The sequence below is a fragment of the Passer domesticus genome, chromosome 6 (assembly GCF_036417665.1).
Source record: "Passer domesticus isolate bPasDom1 chromosome 6, bPasDom1.hap1, whole genome shotgun sequence".
NCBI classification, from domain to species: domain Eukaryota; kingdom Metazoa; phylum Chordata; class Aves; order Passeriformes; family Passeridae; genus Passer; species Passer domesticus.
The window spans coordinates 61,712,892-61,730,846 of record NC_087479.1 but is presented as its reverse complement, the minus strand read 5'-3'; the positions used below and the strand labels follow the sequence as shown (position 1 = coordinate 61,730,846).

The 17,955-nt window shown below is 39.8% G+C and overlaps 1 protein-coding gene across 5 annotated transcripts in view; it reads left to right on the top strand.

Annotated features, from left to right (window-relative positions):
* Nucleotides 1-17,955, top strand: part of NELL1 (neural EGFL like 1) — a 332,196-nt gene that overhangs the window by 39,244 nt on the left and 274,997 nt on the right. For all 5 annotated transcript variants that reach the window (XM_064426215.1, XM_064426213.1, XM_064426214.1 and 2 more), the window contains exon 5: nt 17,734-17,830. In XM_064426215.1, the coding sequence (XP_064282285.1) occupies nt 17,734-17,830 (97 nt within the window). The remainder of the gene's footprint in view (nt 1-17,733; nt 17,831-17,955) is intronic.

Genomic DNA, 17,955 nt, shown 5'->3' with positions numbered 1-17,955 from the left:
AAAAAAGGAGATTTTTCCCCCCCTATAAAATCTCATTCAAGAAGCGCCCTAAACTGCCGTGGGATAAGAAAAGGAAAACAAAGTATTAAAATGGAACAATTCATTGTGATTATGAACAAATGTGGAAAAGGTTGATTGCTGATGGGGGAGTATTAAATGCATCTCTGTAGTTTAGACAGTAGCTGAGCAGTTATGTTTGTCAGTGATTGCACTTAAGTGTGATGGATGGGTGTGCAGTCTGTTCTGTTGTGAACTGCTTCACTCGGCATACCTGAGAACCTGAAGAATAGATAGATGCATCAGAGACACTTTAATTTTATTTTGCATAATCAAACAGTGTAGGTTTTGCTGATTTTTCCATGTGCTGCCCATTTGGAAACTTCTGAGAAACCTGGAAGCTTCTTTTTGCATGACTGGAACCAGTGTTTTTTGTTTTCTGAAGGGTATTCTGTTCTTTCCATTAGAAGTTGTGAAGGCTGTGAGATGGCATATTGCCAGGATTTCAGGGAATGAAAATCTCTCTTGCCTTGGGACTTGATCTCACAATGTATTGTAGACTTCAGACTTAGCAGGCTGATGAGGAAGAAATTCAGAGAGCTTGAAATTGGGACTTTCATAATAGTCTTTATGAATGAGGAAAACAAACCATTACTTTTGTATCTTATTGCACCAAAATGTATGAAAAAAATCCTTCACATTCAGTGACAGCATCAGCATATGCATTTTGGGATCGTGGCACTTAAATGGATTGGGTAATGATAGCAGATATTTTTTTTGAAGTCTTCATTTTGTTCAGACAGAATAAAGCTAGATGAGTATTATAGGAGTTAAAGCAACATTTGAAAAAGTTTGAATTTTGACCCAAGTAATTATGAAATACTGTTTTGAGAGGAATGTTTCAACTATTTTCTGCAACTCCATTAACTACTGAAAAATCTAATCTGAAGGAATGTTGCTTATTGGACTTTATTTGGACCTTAGAAGCAATTAAGTGCTGAGAGTAATTTTAAGTTCATTGGGGCATGAAATCTACAGTTTGCAAAGATTCTCTTCATTTCAGTAATTTGATTTATTTATGTTCCCATTATTTATTTGTTATACTATTTCTTTGCTTTCAACATAATGCTTTTTTCTTTGTTTATTGACATACTGGGTTTTGGGTTAAAAGTTCTTCGTTATCTACTTTGATTTTTTTTTTTTTAATGAACAGCAAATGGTGTTTTGGGAAGACACTTTTTAGCAGATTGTTTAGCTGGCTGCTTTCTTGTACAGAATTTAGAATGAAAACAACATAAAATGACTGTCTGGTGTAGAATTCTTTCCGGGGACATGAGAACTGCATAGAGTCATGGTTGTGACCTGATTTTCTTTACAGTAACAAGCAGAAATAGATAAATACAATTGTGGAATGAGCTGTGCTGTCATATGAGGTGATGGATATGTCCAGCCATCTCTGTGAGGTAGCCCTAAACAGGGCTGATCCATCTAAGCATGTCCCTTAAGGTGGTACATCCTAAGGTTGCTTCCAGCATAAATCTGTACCGAGATGTCTGTATTTGGCTGTGTATTGTGGGGTTTTGTGACAACTCCAGTGGAAGAATAATGGAAATAGTTCTGAAAGCATGACTTGAGGGCAGATCATAGTAGAAGTTTAAATGAGATAGGGAAAAAAATCCCGGGAGGTCTAAGTTCCTGAGTCAGCTGTAGCATCACTGTTCAGTTAGAGAATTTTGTGAATGTTGGTGTTACTTTGATAAAATCTTAAAACCCTTTATATCTTTGCACTCAGAAAAGGAGCCAACGTCTTGTTTATCATGGCATTTTCTTATGACAGTGCAATAAATGTTGAAGCTTTGAAAATGCAGAGCAAGTCAATGAGCGGTACTTCTGAACACTATGTGAAAACCCTAAGCCTTCTTCATGTTAGTTTTAGGGAAGCTGCAGCTGAAAGTGTGAGCAGAGTCCCGTGTGGAGAGCTGTGGACTTAGCGTGTAAATGTCACTGTTTTGGGCTGGTGTGGTGTCTGGCTCTCGGCCGAGCTCAGGATGCCCAATGAGAAGTGATACTTCTGCAGACTTGAATGAACAAGAGGAAACAGGATATGAGTGCAATCAGTATATTCACCTGTCCCACCTCCTGCAGAGATCTGGTGTAATCAGAACAAGAATTTAGCTTCCTGTGTACCTATCTAGTTAAAGTTCTCAGCTTTTTGTTTACTGTGTTTGCCAGCAAAACAAAAAGGGAAAAGAAAAAAACTGCCAAAATTAATGCCTTGAATTTCTACTGTATTTCTTTAGGGGCTGGCAACATGGCTTCCTTATAGACACACCTGAATTTGCATAAATGCATTCTTTCTTTTGTTTAGGACTGTGGTAATGTGTTATATATTTGGAAGGCTATTGTGAGCGAACGATTTGTGAATGCAGTGTTAGTAAAATTAATCTGTACCTGAGAGTACATTGCTAGTTGTTTGCATTGGGAAAAATATCCAGTCACAATCTAATTTTGCTACAGGCTTCATACTGTGATACTCTGGCCTCCAAGAACTGCAGTTGATCAGAACACGTTGGAGAAGAAGCTTTTAATTTGTAAACAGATAGTCAAATCTACTTTTTCTCCTCCCAGCCCTATCACCCACATTACTCTGATTTGTAAAATTGCTTTGACATTTGTACTTGATTATCTTTTGGATTAAATTCAAAGTCAGCTTTGTTTTTCAGACCTGGGTAGGCTTGGGAAAAGTACTTGGGAAATAGCAAAGACCTGTAGTGCTTTAAAGCATCACCTTTAAAACAGTGCAATTGTCTCTGTTCTAATGAGATGTCATATGGAGGGAGAAGCATATGTATCAAAGGAGATTTATTTGCCCAAGTACAGGTCCTTTTGAAATCAGCTCTCTCTGCATTTTACTGGCTCTTTTTAGAGCTCCTTCAAGAACAAGGTGTGGGAATTGTAGCTGAGTTTGATGTTTAGAGCTGCTAACTCAGGAATGATAGAATAGTTTGGGTTGGAAGGGCCTTTAAAGATGATCTTGTACCAATCCCCTGCCGTGGGCAGGGATGCCTTTCAGGGGTACCTATCCCAAGTTGCTCCGAGCCCTGTCCTACCTGGCCTTGGACACTTCCAGGGATGGGGCAGCCACAGGTTCCCTGGGTAACCTGTGCCAGGGCCTCACAGTGAAGAATTTCTTCCTATTTATCTAATCTAAACTCACCCCACTTTGAATTGAAGCCATTTCCCCTTGTCCTATCACTTTTTTCCTTGTCCAAAGTCTCTCTCCAGTTATGGCCCCTTTAGGTACTGGAAGGTGCTAGAAGGTCATCTGAGCAAGGAGCTTTTCCAAGGCTGAACAGCCGCAAATTTCTCAGCCCATCTTCATGGGACAGAAAAGGATACCTTGAAGTCCAGACTGGAAACCCATTGAATGTCACTGGACTCTCCTCACTTTTCACTGGACTTGAAGAACTTTTGTGCTAGACAGTAACCTCTAGCCAGGGAAGGGTCTCAGAAAACTGACATGAGGAGCCGTGGGTGCACTTGCTAACATGCTTTTGACATTCTAGTAAGGTTCTGAAGGCTTAGAAAAATGAATATATGTATGATCAAATTAACTCTGCCGTGCTTCTTTCCAGCTTGGGCCTCTGTTCATACCTGTGCTGTGGGGAGATTTGCAACCCCAAGAGACTGTCAAGTCCTACAATATTTGATGTTTGTCTTCTCTGGGAATTAGTTTTAGCTGTCGAGTCTGTATTGTTTCCCACGGCAGCTGGCTGTCCACTGGGATGCTTGTCCCCTATGATAGTAACAGTACAGAAATATGTTGCATTTAATGAAATATGTTGAGAAGAGCAAGGGAAGAGCATGGAGCCTACAATTTAGGAAGTGGCAGGTACTGTATCAAAATGTATTTACTGAAAATCTGTTTGCAAAATAGAAATTCCAAGTTGTTCTCAGTGTAGCTGATTAATCTGGAGAGGTAAGCCTGAAAGGTGGTTTTTAATTTTTTTTTTAAATGTTTAATTTATCATCAGCCATATTGCTACAAAGGTACTCACCTATTGAGACAGTATCCATCTTCCTTTACTTGAACTCTGTGAGCCTAGAAGGGAGAGGAAGGTGTTTTGATGAAAAAAATTGGTGTTCTTCCAGTGAAAATCTGTGCCAGAGTGCATTTTGCTGTGAATATAGCCTGTGGTTTTGATGGATACTCTTAGCTGTTTGATGGAGGGGGTTGGTAAGAGCATAAGAGAATAGATTATAAAACTGGAGCAGGCTTGGAAGTAGTCTCCAACTGAAAAAACATGTTGTCTGCTTCTTTTATGTTAGAACAACGCATTAGGGAATAAAAAATGCATGAGCAGTGAGAACTTTTTAATTGGAAAAATAAATAAATTAAAGTAACATCCTCCAAATATGAGAATCCAAGACGTCCGAATTCTATATATCAGATATTCTGGCTGCCAACCCGAGGTTTTCCACTGATCTAAACAAAGTTCTGTGACTTTAATTAAAGTGTAATAAATTTAAAGAAGGTTAAGGGATGTATTTAAAATAGGGATTTGCTGCTTTAGTTACTGTAAAACGCTTTATCTTGAGAGGGAAAGTGGTGTGGTGACAGTGCTATGCAGCTAGGTAATTCAGTCTTGCTGTTTGAATATGAATTTGTGACCCAGATTGCTTCTCTGCTCTCCAAGCTGTAGCAAAGGCTGTCAGAGAAATGGTTACTTGGGTAGAGTGGTGTAACTCTGCATCATGGGTGCACCCAACTTCAGAACTATGCTGTTGTGGACTGGAAGTTAATTATCACGTACTAGTTTTTATTTTTGTTTGGCAGAAAGGCTGTAAAATGTTTAGCGTCAGGGAGACCACCAGCTGGCATACCACATCAGCTGCCATCAGTCTCTATCATTACATTTACTGCAGTTAACTGCAAGGAAATGTCGAGGATACAGTCAGCACTATTTTCTTTTTAAAGAAGCTTTTACATAGCTAGGGTTTTTCACTGAATAGCTATTGCATCAGCAGAATGGTGATACGGGTGTGACCAAAGACTGAATGATATGTTTTATTCCAGTCCCCAATTACGATGAAAATTTGTTTTTTAATCCCCAAAAATTAATTTGAACTTCTTTGTATACTGCATTGAGAGAATTGTGAGAAGGCATGAGTATTTATGAAAGTGCTGAAAAAGTACTGGAGGAAAAAAAAGGCAACAATCCATATTTGTTCCTACCTGTCTTAGACCCTTTGGCCACCCTCAGAAGGCAGAAGTCACTTGTAGAGGTACTTGGGCACTGAGCTTCAGCAGAGAAGCCTCACTAGCTCCTGCTCAGCACGGAATCTGCATCTGCTTTGGGCTCCTTCTGGGAGCTGATCCAGCTGCTGCTGCTGTCAGAAGAGGAGCAGAAGTCACTCTCCAGGAGTTTGATTTAGGGTCTTTCATAGGAGCTCAGGGCAGAGTTTTAGGGACCCATGGAGCCAGAGTTTGGTACCTGCAAAGCCCAGGTACTGCTGCATATAGACTCAACAATGGTACCCAGTCAGAACTGGGTGCTTGTGGTGCTTTCTGGTGAGTTGCAAATGTTGGTGGACAGGTTGATGGCTTCAGCGGGACAGGAGTATTGTATTACACTTTACCATTGCCATCTTGCATTCCTTGTATTTTTATGCTCTGGGTGTGTCAGAGAGAGAGGATGGATAATGGCAGAGGAAATGATCTTAAATCAAGACCGGCAAGCCTCAGATGGTTTGTAATTTCCAAAAGTGTGTGACTAGGTGTATTATCAAATTCTCAATTATTTGTATGTTGGTCCAATATACATGTAGATATTTTTTAATGTTAAAAGCACTAAGTCTTTAAATTGGTATGGTTAGTTGTAAGAGCAGTCTCTGAAAATTTAGCTTGCACAGTTTGAAATGTACTTGGATATTTTTTTAATGATTTTTTTTCAGAAGAAGTCTCCTGTTACTTGGCTCTATTTTCTTTTTATTTGTTGGTGTGGGGGGTCACATGAACAAGAGGGGTGGTCATAGTAATTTAAGAGTCAGCCAGATAAAGCAAATGTTTTGAGCTTTTTCCTTTCATATTGTAAAAACAATTATCTTGCTCCAGCAAGACAGATTAATCGAGATCTAAGAAAAAAATGAACTCTTCCATTTGAAGTGGTTGGCTTAGCTCTGGAGTTTAGAACTACAAGTCACATAGGATAATATTGGAGCTGAATTGAGAAAATGATAGCATAATTCTAGTTAAATATTTTTAGATCTTTGCCAAAGAACCTCTCTGAACTATTCAACAGCAGACCTGAGACCTGAGTCTTCATGTAGCAAATAGTGCAGAGCCTTTCCAAAAGATCTGAAACCTCCTGAGTGTGGTGAGGCTTGTGAGAGGGCGATTGAGCAAACAGGGCTGAGACTGCTGAGAGCTGTGAAACCAGCCCAGAATGTTATGAAGTGGCTTAATACTTGAGGTGTCTTTCTTTGGCAGTTTAGCACTGTTACCCAGAAGGTAATTATTCTAGGAATCCAATCTTTACAAAATCCTCAAGCTGGCTGCATGGAGGTAGAGTCTGCTTGATTGCATTTCTTAATACTCCAAAACCTGAAAGTTCTTATTATTTCATGATTTGGTAACTGAAAATTGGCAGCACTCTTGAGGGCAGTGGTGCAGGATCACTCACATTTGTTCCTTGGTTGTGAGGAGCTGGAGGCATATGGGGTGCTCAGAGGTGGAAGGTGTCAAGGCTTGGAAACCCCGAGGGGGGCTCTGGGGCAGTGCCGTGGGTCTCACTGCAGCAGTGGTGTGTGAACAGGACCAGCCAGGCCTCTGTGGTGTTTGGCTGGCCCTGCAGTATGTAAGGGGGTCAGGGAGGCTCCGTGCTGAGCGTGGGGACAGCAGAGTTCCTGGTTCAGTGCTGTGGGTGTGAGCTGCTTGGCCAGCGTGCCAATGGTAAAGGCAGTCCAGTCTCATGCTTCAGAAGGTGAGGTGTTTCTGCAAGTTGAAGAATACTCTATTTCTGCACAGGTAAGTCTTTAGTGAGCTGGTTGGTGTAGCTTTTTGGTGGTGTGCGAGTTTTTTTTTTTTTTAATGGGAAAAAAAATGCAGATATTAGCTTCCTCTTCCACTTCAAATATTTTAATGATGTGAAGAATCCTTGTTGTGATCTGCCTTGCCAGTGGAAGGATACATTGAAGAAGCAGTGAGGAGGAAGTTGGTAGTTTGATCCTCGGCACAGGAGTAATGTAACAGGCATTGCCAGTCCTATAACTTGTCCTTGTTTCTGAGACCAGGCAGTAAATGAAAGAATCAGTGGAAACTGCATTACTTAATTGGACTGCAGTTTTAATGGCATCCTCTTCAGCACATCAACAGTGAAAGCAAATAACTAATAACTACCACTATGCCAACTAAGGCAATTTGGACTTTTTCAGCCCAAGCTGAATTTTTCTCTGTCACACCAGCTACTTACCTTAAACTTGTCTGAAAGATGTGCCACGCAATATCCCTGGGGAGCAACCCAGTGCAGTCTGCAGTGAGAACTCTCATTGACTTGAGCAGAACCATCCTTTCCCCTCCCCAGTGTGTCAGATGTTGTGAGAAGTGTGCTGTCCCTGCAGAGTGCTTTTCTGCCTGTCTGCTGGCAGTTTCCATCTAAATTTAATTTTAGAACCAATATAATGGCTTGTTCTATGTTTACTGTCTGTTTCATACACCTCCCCAGTCATGGACATTTAGTTATTTGTGGAGGGACTGTAATGTTATCTTTCAAACAACCAAGACTAAACTGGACACCTGGAAAATACCGTGGGAAAAGGGAGATGTGGGTTATTGGATGAACCTGCAGGAAGAACTGAGGAACAGGGAATGAGGCCATGGAATTGGTGTTACAGAGACAGTGGCTAATGGGGAGGAGGAGTGGCAGCTCCCAGGAGAGCCCAGTGCCTTTGCACAGTGCTGAGACAGCACCAGGGGCAGGGCCTTGGCATGAGCGTGGCAGCCAAGGCAAAGCCTGCGATCCTCAGCCTGCAGTTGCCTCCATCACAGCAGCAAATTGACTCTGGAATATGGATGAGGTTATTTTATGATTACATACAAATCCTCCAGTGATGACATGAGCCCCTTGATGAGATGATCCTGTGACAAGATACCCTGTAAAGCAATTAACTTCTCAGCAGATGTGGTTTTGGAATGGGGGAAGAAGCTGTTTAGTAAAAAGGTTTCTTGTGGCTGGCTGAATTTTAAATTCAGCTTTTGTAGCAGTGCAGAAAGAGTTGAAATCAAAGGCCTCGTTCTTTTCACAATTGCACCTATCTTACTGTGCTAGATAAATCAACTTTGGGGTTGAGAGGAGCCTGACACAAAGGGAAAACAAAAGGAAAGACAAAGACTGCATATATTTTGTGAAGAGGGGCTGTTCCAAAGCTGTAAAAGCTTATCATGCCTCAGGTTCTGTAACTGCCAGGGTGAAGATCTGTGTGCTGCAGGTCTTGGGCCAGGGACCAGCACATCCCTCTGTGGCAGGCAGATGGAATAGAAGCAGAGTTTCAGAACTGCCAGTTCTTACTCAATAAATGCCTTACTCAACAAACTGCAAAAGCAATATTAGATTAAAAAAATCATTATAAAATAGAGATGGCATTGGCCATTTAATAATGGTTTTACCTCTTTGTTCTGATAGAATTTTATTTTGGGGTTCATTTTGCTGCAAGACCTTATTTGTGCACATTTTGTTACATATTCTTCCTCTTGTCTGATTGTAAGATAGGCTTAATTGGCTACTACTTGTTGCATAGATATTCTAATACAGTTTTTTTTATCTCAGATGTATCTTGCTCTAAGGGTTTCTTGTTTAATTTGTGGGAGAGGAGCTTTTCTTCTTTTTATGTCTTGAAAGAACCCATTGAATTAATTTCTTCCTCTCATTTAGAGAATCTGCTTTTAATTGCTCAGACTTGGTTTGGTGATATTTTGCATCTGGGATGTACTCTGAACATTTGGTTCATCTGAGGTTGGGCTTTTGGTATGATACTTGGTATGGCAACAAATGAGTGGGCTGTGCTTTTAGCTTTCTTGTTAACAGTTTGCTTTATTCAGTGTTCTGGTTTAGAACCTGAGCTTCAAAGCTTGCTGAGGTTAAAGGGTGTCTTTCAGGGAGCCTGTGAGTTTTACTATTGTCCTCATTTATAAGTGTGTTTGTCTCCCTGACTGTAGTGGATATGTGTGTGCATCATAAAAACCCTACTGCTTTGTGGTTTATGCTCTGGTAGCCAGATAGTGATAGTTGCTCATAAGTGATAAAGAGATGCTGAAATGCCTTTGGAGAGTCAGATATTTGTTTGAAAAGTAGCATTTGATCTATGTAGCTCTCAACTCTGTATGGAGATGTTTAAAGTCCTGAATTCACATAATTCATAGAAGGGGAGCACACTGATTTTTGTAAGCAAAGTCTGTACGTGTAGATGACATTCACCTCAGCACTTCAGTGAAAGAATTCTTTTGACCTAGACACCACCTTAAGTTCTACTGAATACGGCAAAAATTATCATGCTCACCAAAACCTGTGACAAGTATTCTTGTGTGCTCCTGCTACCTGTAGATTATGTACAAGTTTTAGGGGCAATGCCAGGGCCAGGAGCCTCATGCTATTGAGCTCAGCTTTACCTGAAAGAAAAAGGTTGCAGTGTGGTTTATTGCTGTTAGGCAGCTGAGCACCACACAGCTGCTGCCTCTGCAGTGGGAAGGGGAAGGGATTCAGAAGGATGCAAGTGCAGGTGGGGAAAGGTGTGTTGAAATAAAGACAGTTTAACAGGTAAAGTAAAGCAAAATAAAGATTTAATTCAGATCTCCCATCAGCTGGCAGGTGTTTAGCTGTTTTCCTGGAAGAAGCAAGGGCTTTGTCTCAGATCATGGTTACTGGGGAAGATAAATGCCATAATCCCAAACATCCCTATCCCCTTTCTGTTTTCCCCCACTTGTGTTGCTAAGTGTGATGTGGTGTAGCATGGGGTATCCCTTGGGTCAGCTTGGCTCTGCTGTCCTGGCTGTGTCCCCTCCCAGGCTCTCGTGTGCCCCCAGCCCCTCGCTGGTGGGGCAGTGTGAGGAGCAGAAGAGGCCCTGGCATGGTGCAAACGCTGCTGGCTGTCAGCTGAAACACAGGTGTGATACCCACGCTTTTTTGTCACAAATCCAGCACGTGGCACCACACCAGCTGCTTTGAAGAAAATGACCTCCATCCTAGCCAAAAGCAGCAGTTGCCTAAGCTGAGAAATGTGATAACTATTTGAGTATCAAACAAGTTGTCTTGACACTAAAAGCCCTGCTCTGGGTCCATCACATGTAAGATGTAGTTGACCTCATAGTTTGGCATGTTTTTTTTTTTCCTGTAAAACTCTTGACAATCCTAAGCAAATGGCCAAATTTCTATTTCTGCTTAGAGTCTGACTCAGCCTGTTTTCTGGGTTTTTCACACTTTTAGAAGTGCTGTTTTTGTTATATGAAGATGGGTAAACATTGCAGCCTTGTAGACAGGATGTTAGGGCTTAGGCATTCTTTACACTGGTGTTATCAGTGACCATTTGTATCTGTTTTGTCATTTGCAAGTAAAGTTCATAATAATGACCTTGTTTGTAAAGGTGTTGGAATCTACCTCAAGTAGATTTTCTCCAGATGAAAGTTGCCATAGGGGCAACTCTGACAGATGTATTTCTTCCCTTCCTGGGGCCACTGCTGTGTCATATAATGGGTCCAGTCCTCTACTTTGGGTTGATAAGAATGATTTGTTTTAGTTTAGTGCTTAAGAAATTCTGATAAAATTAATGGATACGTTTCTAGGAAACTGAGGAGTGTAATATGTTTTGTAACAAAAGCCCCGCACAGGCAGATAATATCTCTGAATTCACACTTACAATTGATGTGTGGAGAGTAAACCCCCAAAACCTGACAGTGAAAACGTGCTCTTGTGACCATCTTCACTTGCATTTGTGTAGTTTTCTCCTGTTTGTTAGTTACTTTGAATTTCTCTCGAATGAAAACAAGAGATTTTAAAAATATAATTTTATTTAGATGGATTTTTATTTTTTAATTTAAATTTGTATTTGGAATAATTAAAGTGAAAAATAGGGTACATTAACTTTGATTATACAGGAAAATAAATCATTTGAGTGACAGACCTTGAAAAGAATGTAAACTGAGCACGCACTCTTGAGTCTTTTACCTGACATATGCTGTTACTGGACACCTCTTTTTTTTTCTTCCAAAGCTGAACAATAACTTGGTTAAATGGTTGGCAGTTGTTATTGTATATTCAAAATTTAATAAGAAAAGGCTTCCCTCATACCCCAAGATTTTAATCTAAATTGCTTTCCTCTGTTAAATGATTGTGAACTCCTGTACTATGGCAGAGGAGATAGCACCATAAAAAATATCAAACTTTCCCTCAGGAAGTTTATTTTTCTGAAACAAAGCACTGGAAGCTGAATGAATAATTCAGTTGAAGTTGCTCCAGAACTGAATGCATGTCAAGTAATGCATCCTGTCTGTAAACACTATCAAGAAAATCCAATCACATTGGTATTGACACATTTTCATTGGGATTTTCATATAGAAAATGGGTTGAAAGAGAAATATGTAAAGATATCTTAGTGTTTATTTTTAAAATAAATTCTTAATCTCTTTGGATGTCTAGCTATAAAGACAAATGCCAATACTGTGTCTTAAAGCTAGGAACTGATATAAGCAATCAATTTCTCTATGCGGGTGGGTTCAGAGAACATGTTGGACAAACTTTTTGAAGCAGCTGGTTATTTTTATACAATGGGCTGTGTTAGGAGGCCTCATTTTCTATTTCAGAGGCATACTGTGTTTTTGCAGGCTCAGCTGGAGATGAGCAAGGGTCAAAGGTGGTCCACACCTCTCCAGATTCGATTAGGAAAAAGATTGATGCAAAACATAGGGAACTTCCTTCTCTGACTTCATTTACAGAAGTTGAGAGTGCTGTTTCAAAGACTGCCGTGAACAAAACTTTTCTATACCCTTCAGTATATTTAAAGGATCTGAAGATCCAGATGGATGTATACAGGGTAATGAGTGGTTGCAGGAGAGTGTGATTTTTGAGCATCAGGCTTTGAATTGCAAAAATCTGTTTTGATGATTCACCCTGATGTCAGGAAGGGCCCCTGTGCAGCTGTTGGAAGGGCCTTTAGAGAGTGAATAATTTACTGTAAGATGAATCACACCCTAGAAACACTTATGTCTCTTCATTAAATGAGTCTAGAGAACTAGCTTCACTGTAGGTATGAACTTTTGAGACATTTAAAATTGGGTGTGATGAATTCAACACCTGTTCTCTACATGGAAATTTAGAGCTTCCCTCTGAGGAGGGATCACAAACAAAGGAACCCCTGGGCTTTTATACCCTCACAGTCTAAATCTCTGTTTAAAGCCTGTATAAGGCAGTTGAGGGCTGTGTGTGTTCACAAATTTCAGAGAATGTTCTGAGTTGGAAGAGACCCACAAGGACCAGAGTCCAGCTCTTCAATGAATGGCCTGTGCGAGGATCAAGTCTTCAACTTTGGTGTTGTTTAGCACCATGCTTTAACCAACTGAGCTAATTTCAGGGTTTTCATATCCAGCCTGCTAATAGATGAAGGAATGTTCATGTTTTAGTAACCTACTGGTATTTTAGACACAGAAGAATTTGAAAATATCATGATTTGCTGGCGTGCTGCTTTGTAGTGACTGTTGAGTTGCAGTCTATTTTATGGTTCAAAATTTTAGGCAGTGGCCTAAAATCAGCCCATGTTGGCTGATGTATCCTAATGTGAGCAGACATTTAGTTTATTTTCAAAGTTTATTTTCATGTTCTGCTAAATATTTCAGCAATTTCAAAAATGCATCTGGCATGGCAAATACTGTATGCATGACATAGAGCTGCATCTCCACAAAAGTGGAAATAAAGTGTTAACTTTTGCTTATAAAAGTTGAGCGTAAGAAATCATCTTCACTGCAAGAGACAATTCCATGTCATGTTTTTCCAGAGGGAGTGTGACCCAGTGTGAGAAGCCTCAGTCATGCCCAGTCTAAAGGCTTAGATCATGGGCAGAGGCACTGTCTTTGTGATGTTGGTTAGTCTGTCCATGTTTCAGTCTATACATGTATAGAATGAGGCTATTTTCCTGTTCTACCATTCTATTGCAGATATATACCATTATACCATTGTATATTTACACATTACAAAAATGCTAAAAATAATTTATATTGAGTACATGGAAGGGAGCTGTCTCCTTGTCCAACAAAGCTTGATTTATAAAGTTCTTTCTTTATGCAGAGCAAGATGTGTGTGTGTGTATTAGGATGCAAATATTTTAGATATGTCTCCTTTCAGGAATCCACTGATTATTCTAGAGATTCTCTATTTTCTGCATATTGTCTTCATTATGGCAGAGACGCCTGTTTGAAATGTGTCCTTGAGAGAGGTGATTCTGATGATTGCACAAGAATACTTAATAAATCAAAGCATGCAGATAGGGTAGAGATATAGATACAAAACACAAGAATATAATGGGTACTTGGTGATTAACAGGTGCATTAGCAGGTGTATTTCTTACTGTATTTTGCTAAATGGAACCATGGTTACTGAATGTATATGTAGTTTAACTTCTTAGAAACATGTTGGCGTGAAGTAGGGGCAAATCAAGCTGTCTCTTGGAAAGTGAATGCAGCAACCATAAATCTGGAAGCCTGAAGTATGTAGTAGAGCTTCCATTAACCTGGAGACCTGGGTCTCCTCATGTTGGAGGGGCTGTTCAGTCTGCAGCAGTTTTAGTGACCACAGCTCCCCTGAGTCTTCTTTCTGAGCATTCCTTTTCTTGTGGAGTGTATTGTGCATTTCTCTGTGTTGGTATCAAAGCCAAATGTGCTGCAAACTGGTCTCCCAGGAGCTCTAGACCAGCACTTCATAAGCTGAAGTGTATAATTTAGCTATTCATATGCCAAATACAGAATATTGGTCACACGGGTATAAAGCCATAGAAGGTGGAACACCTCAGCCCAGAAAGGCAAGTAAGGGAAAGCGAGTGATGTGGAAGCTTAATGTGGATAATTTGTTTGTTTGGGGTTTCTTTTTTTTTTTTTAATTTTTTTAAAATTTTTTTTTTAACTGATGTGCTTTTCCACCTTTTCATTCTCCAAGAGTATAGAGGGGCTTACAGGAGTAGCAATATGTTGTGCGTATACTTGTCAAGCTTTTTTTTTCTGATAATGTTTAACAGTATACAATAATAAAGGAAATTGACATAGTTTGTAAATCAGATGGTCTCAACCAAAACATCTTTTGGCATAAAAAGAGAATCGAGGACTGATCTAGATCTCATGCCCTCTCTTGACCCCTAAGCCTGTTACTTCATTGGCAGATCTAAGGAAAACAAACCAGCCTTGTCGACATAATGTGGAATAAGGCACAAACTAACCTTAATGAACCCCTTGATTTAAGGTAAATGACTGCTTCAGAAATACAATTTGAATTAGAGTAGAACAGTCGAGGAATATGGGGAATCTTGAGATTTTGTGTCTTAAGGATGGCCCTTTGTGAAGAGACTGGAAAGAAGGGGAATACAGCCCTGTCCACATAGGCTGAAAAAGTGTTAAATCATCAGAAAAGACAGGATAAGCCACATTAGCCTGTCTCTGATTTGTCTTCCTAACTTGCTATTGTTGAACTGTGATATAACAGTGTCAGGTTTTGATTTTTTTTTTAATATGCAATTGCAGATAGATATTGTGGAGTTCTTTTTTCAACTTTAACTAGGGCAGGTGAATAAAAATCAAATATTCTTCAATAAGTAGTGTTTTTGAACCTGGTCAGCACTAGGATTTTATATAGTAGGAGAAATTAAGTTCTTTATTGAATATCGATGAGCCTTTTCAGGAGATGAGGAATTTTCCAGTGAGGGCATTATTAACCAAAATAATGTATAAAGCTATGCTATATATATACAAAGATAAATTTCTAATATGATAGAGCAGTTCAGTGGACATGCTCTCAAGGAGTTAATGCTCAAGGACCACGTCAATTCCTTGTTTCTTGTTCAGTGTTTTCCTGCAGTTTTGCATTTGTGTAGTTCAATTTTGCATGAGGTATGACAGAAAGCCTCTACTAATACTTTAAATTATTGATAGAGACAGTGCATGCAAAAATCCTCTCATTCTCAAAACCTGCCTTAAAAGAATATTAGCTTGTTCTGCTGTTTGGACAGGTAAAGCAGCTCAGCATGGTAATTTTATAGATAGACCTAATTAAATAGTAGAGATAGAAATTTCCTAGAGCTCTGAATGTATCATACACATGAAATGTGATGAGTTAGGGCTGATGATAATTATAGTAAACTTTAGCAATGAAATTATGAATATTACAAGAAGTCTTCTGACTCCTGTACTCGCATTCTTAAGCTGTAATTTTCATATAACTATTTTTTGTTCTTAGGTTTGAGATTTTTCTTGTTTCTTAGAAAAGAAGTAGTGCTAGACTTTGGTTTTGTTATATATTGCTTCTATTTCATATCGACAAATGGTTTACTCCTTTTTTTGATAAGCAAAAGTGGGTGGGATATAGGACTCTGTACTTTGACATAACTTTATAGATATTTCTAGAAGTTCTTTAATACTAGGATGTTATTCTAGGTCTCTGCAAATAAATGAATTTTCCAATAGTGTGACATGGTGGATTTGACACTGGCTGGACACCAGGTGCCCAACAAAGCCACTCCATCACTCCCTTCCTCAACTGGACAAGGGAGAAAAGAAGATAATGAAAGGCTTGTGGGTCTAGATACAGGCAGGGAGGGATCACTCACCTGTTACAGCTGAGGGTAAAACAGACTACTTGGGGAAATTAGTTTAATTTGTTAAGTTAGGTAAGAGTAAGGTAATGAGAAGTAAAACCAAATACTTCCACCCACCCTTTTTTTCTTCCTGTGCTTATTTCACTCCTGATGTTCCTCTGCCTTGTCCCCACAGATGGCACAGAGGGGGATGGGGAATGGACCTCCAGGGGAACACCTGCTTCCCTATGGAATCTCTGCTCCTGTGCTGGAGCATCTTCTCCCCCTCCTTCTGCACTGACCTGGGTGTCTGCAGAGCTCCTCCTCTCATGTTCTCAATCCTCTCCATAGATGGAATTGCTGTTGGTCAGTAACTTTTCCCCCTTCTCAAAGGGTTATTCCAAAGGTGCTACCACCATCAGTGAGGGACTCAGCCTTGGCCAGTGCTGGATCCATCCTGGAGCCAGCTGGCACTGGCTCTGCTGGACACGGGGAATGTTTCTAGCAGCTTCTCACAGAAGCCACCCTTGTAGTCCCCTCCTGCCTGACCCTTGCAATACAAACCCAACACCCATGGCAACTTGCAACATGCAAAATCACTGATTGCACTTAGTGAGCCTCTGGCAGAAACCCGTGGAGTGTAATTGTGAAGACAAGTTCAGGTGACTGACTTCTGTTTTTTGTTCGGTGTTTGTTTTAAAGCCATAGCTTTAAATAAAGAAAACCAATTTGACTACAGATAATTTCACCTCTTTATGCTAGGGGTCTTGGCAGACTCAGAGTCTCTTCTCTTGGCTGTCACACTGCTGTGATTACATAGCAATGCATACTCCCTGTAAACTGGGCAGCAATAGAAATAGATTTCATCATCTCCTCCATAATTCTTATTAAGCATGCTATTTTTGTTGTGAAGCAGGAAGTTCATGGCTCCCTCTGATATGATACAGCAATATGAGAACCCAGGGTCAGTAACTCTGGCCTTGAATTTTTCATGATCTGAAACGATGATATCATTGTAGTGGTCTGTGTTCCTGGAAAAGTTGTAATGGAAACTTCATTACAGCTTTTCTGAAAATAAACAAAACCCCAAGCAAAAAACCTTTTTAGAACTCCAAATACCTTGTTAATTTAAAAACTGTTACAGCAATTTTTTCATGAGTTAATTTTAGAAATTTGGTATGCAAATTGCTGCAGTCGTGCAAGTTTATGCAGTACATAAAGGTTGCTTATGGACCTCGTATTACTTGCTGTCACTGTTAGATACCAGGCATACATAAAGAGTCCCATTCTGTGCCAGACCTGTGCTAGTGACAGGCACAAGGTGGGTGTGCAGCAGAGGCAACACACCTGAGCACCCAGCTGGAGGAAATCCAGTAAATCCAAGTGCAAGGAAATCCAGGAAATCTATGTGCAAGGATGAATGACATAGATGTAGAGGGAAAGAAAAAAAAGGGAGTGGAGTGCCATAAAGTTCTCTTGTGAAGTCTGTTCAAAATTCTAACCAGTTTGAAAGCCTCAAGGGGTTGTTGGATTTGGTTGGATCCTGTGCATGACTGGACTTTTTCTCTAAGGTAGATTTTGAAAGACATCCCTAGACTAAGATGAACCTATTTTTTTTTTTCTCTACTGTGGTGAATTCTGGTGCTGTTATTTCTTTAGTCTAGTGATGCACAGCTGCACAAGGAGAGTTTCAATTTTATGGAGTCTTCATATATTTGTGATTTTAATTTTTTCTAATTTTAAAGTTGTAATATACTTTCTTCACCACAATCAGTGATAAATACTGTATTTAATGAAAAATTTTTAGTGGTTTTATTTTTGGTTCTGTTTTCCATCTTTTATTGTTACCTGATTTTGTCAAGGAAGTTTTCAGAGGAAAGAGAAAATTTGAATAAATGGAATGTCTTCCCTCTACAGGATTTATGAACGTGTCATTGATCCTCCAGAAACGAATTTGACACCTGAAAGCAATTTATGGCTTGGACAGAGAAACAGGAAACATGGTTTCTTTAAGGTAAGCAGATAGGAAATGTCACGTGAAAAAGGAACTTAATAACAGTCAACAAGGTACTTCCAATCAGTTGTCTTAGACTCTTGAAACATGATATGCATGAAATTTGGTAGGAACTGTGGACAGTT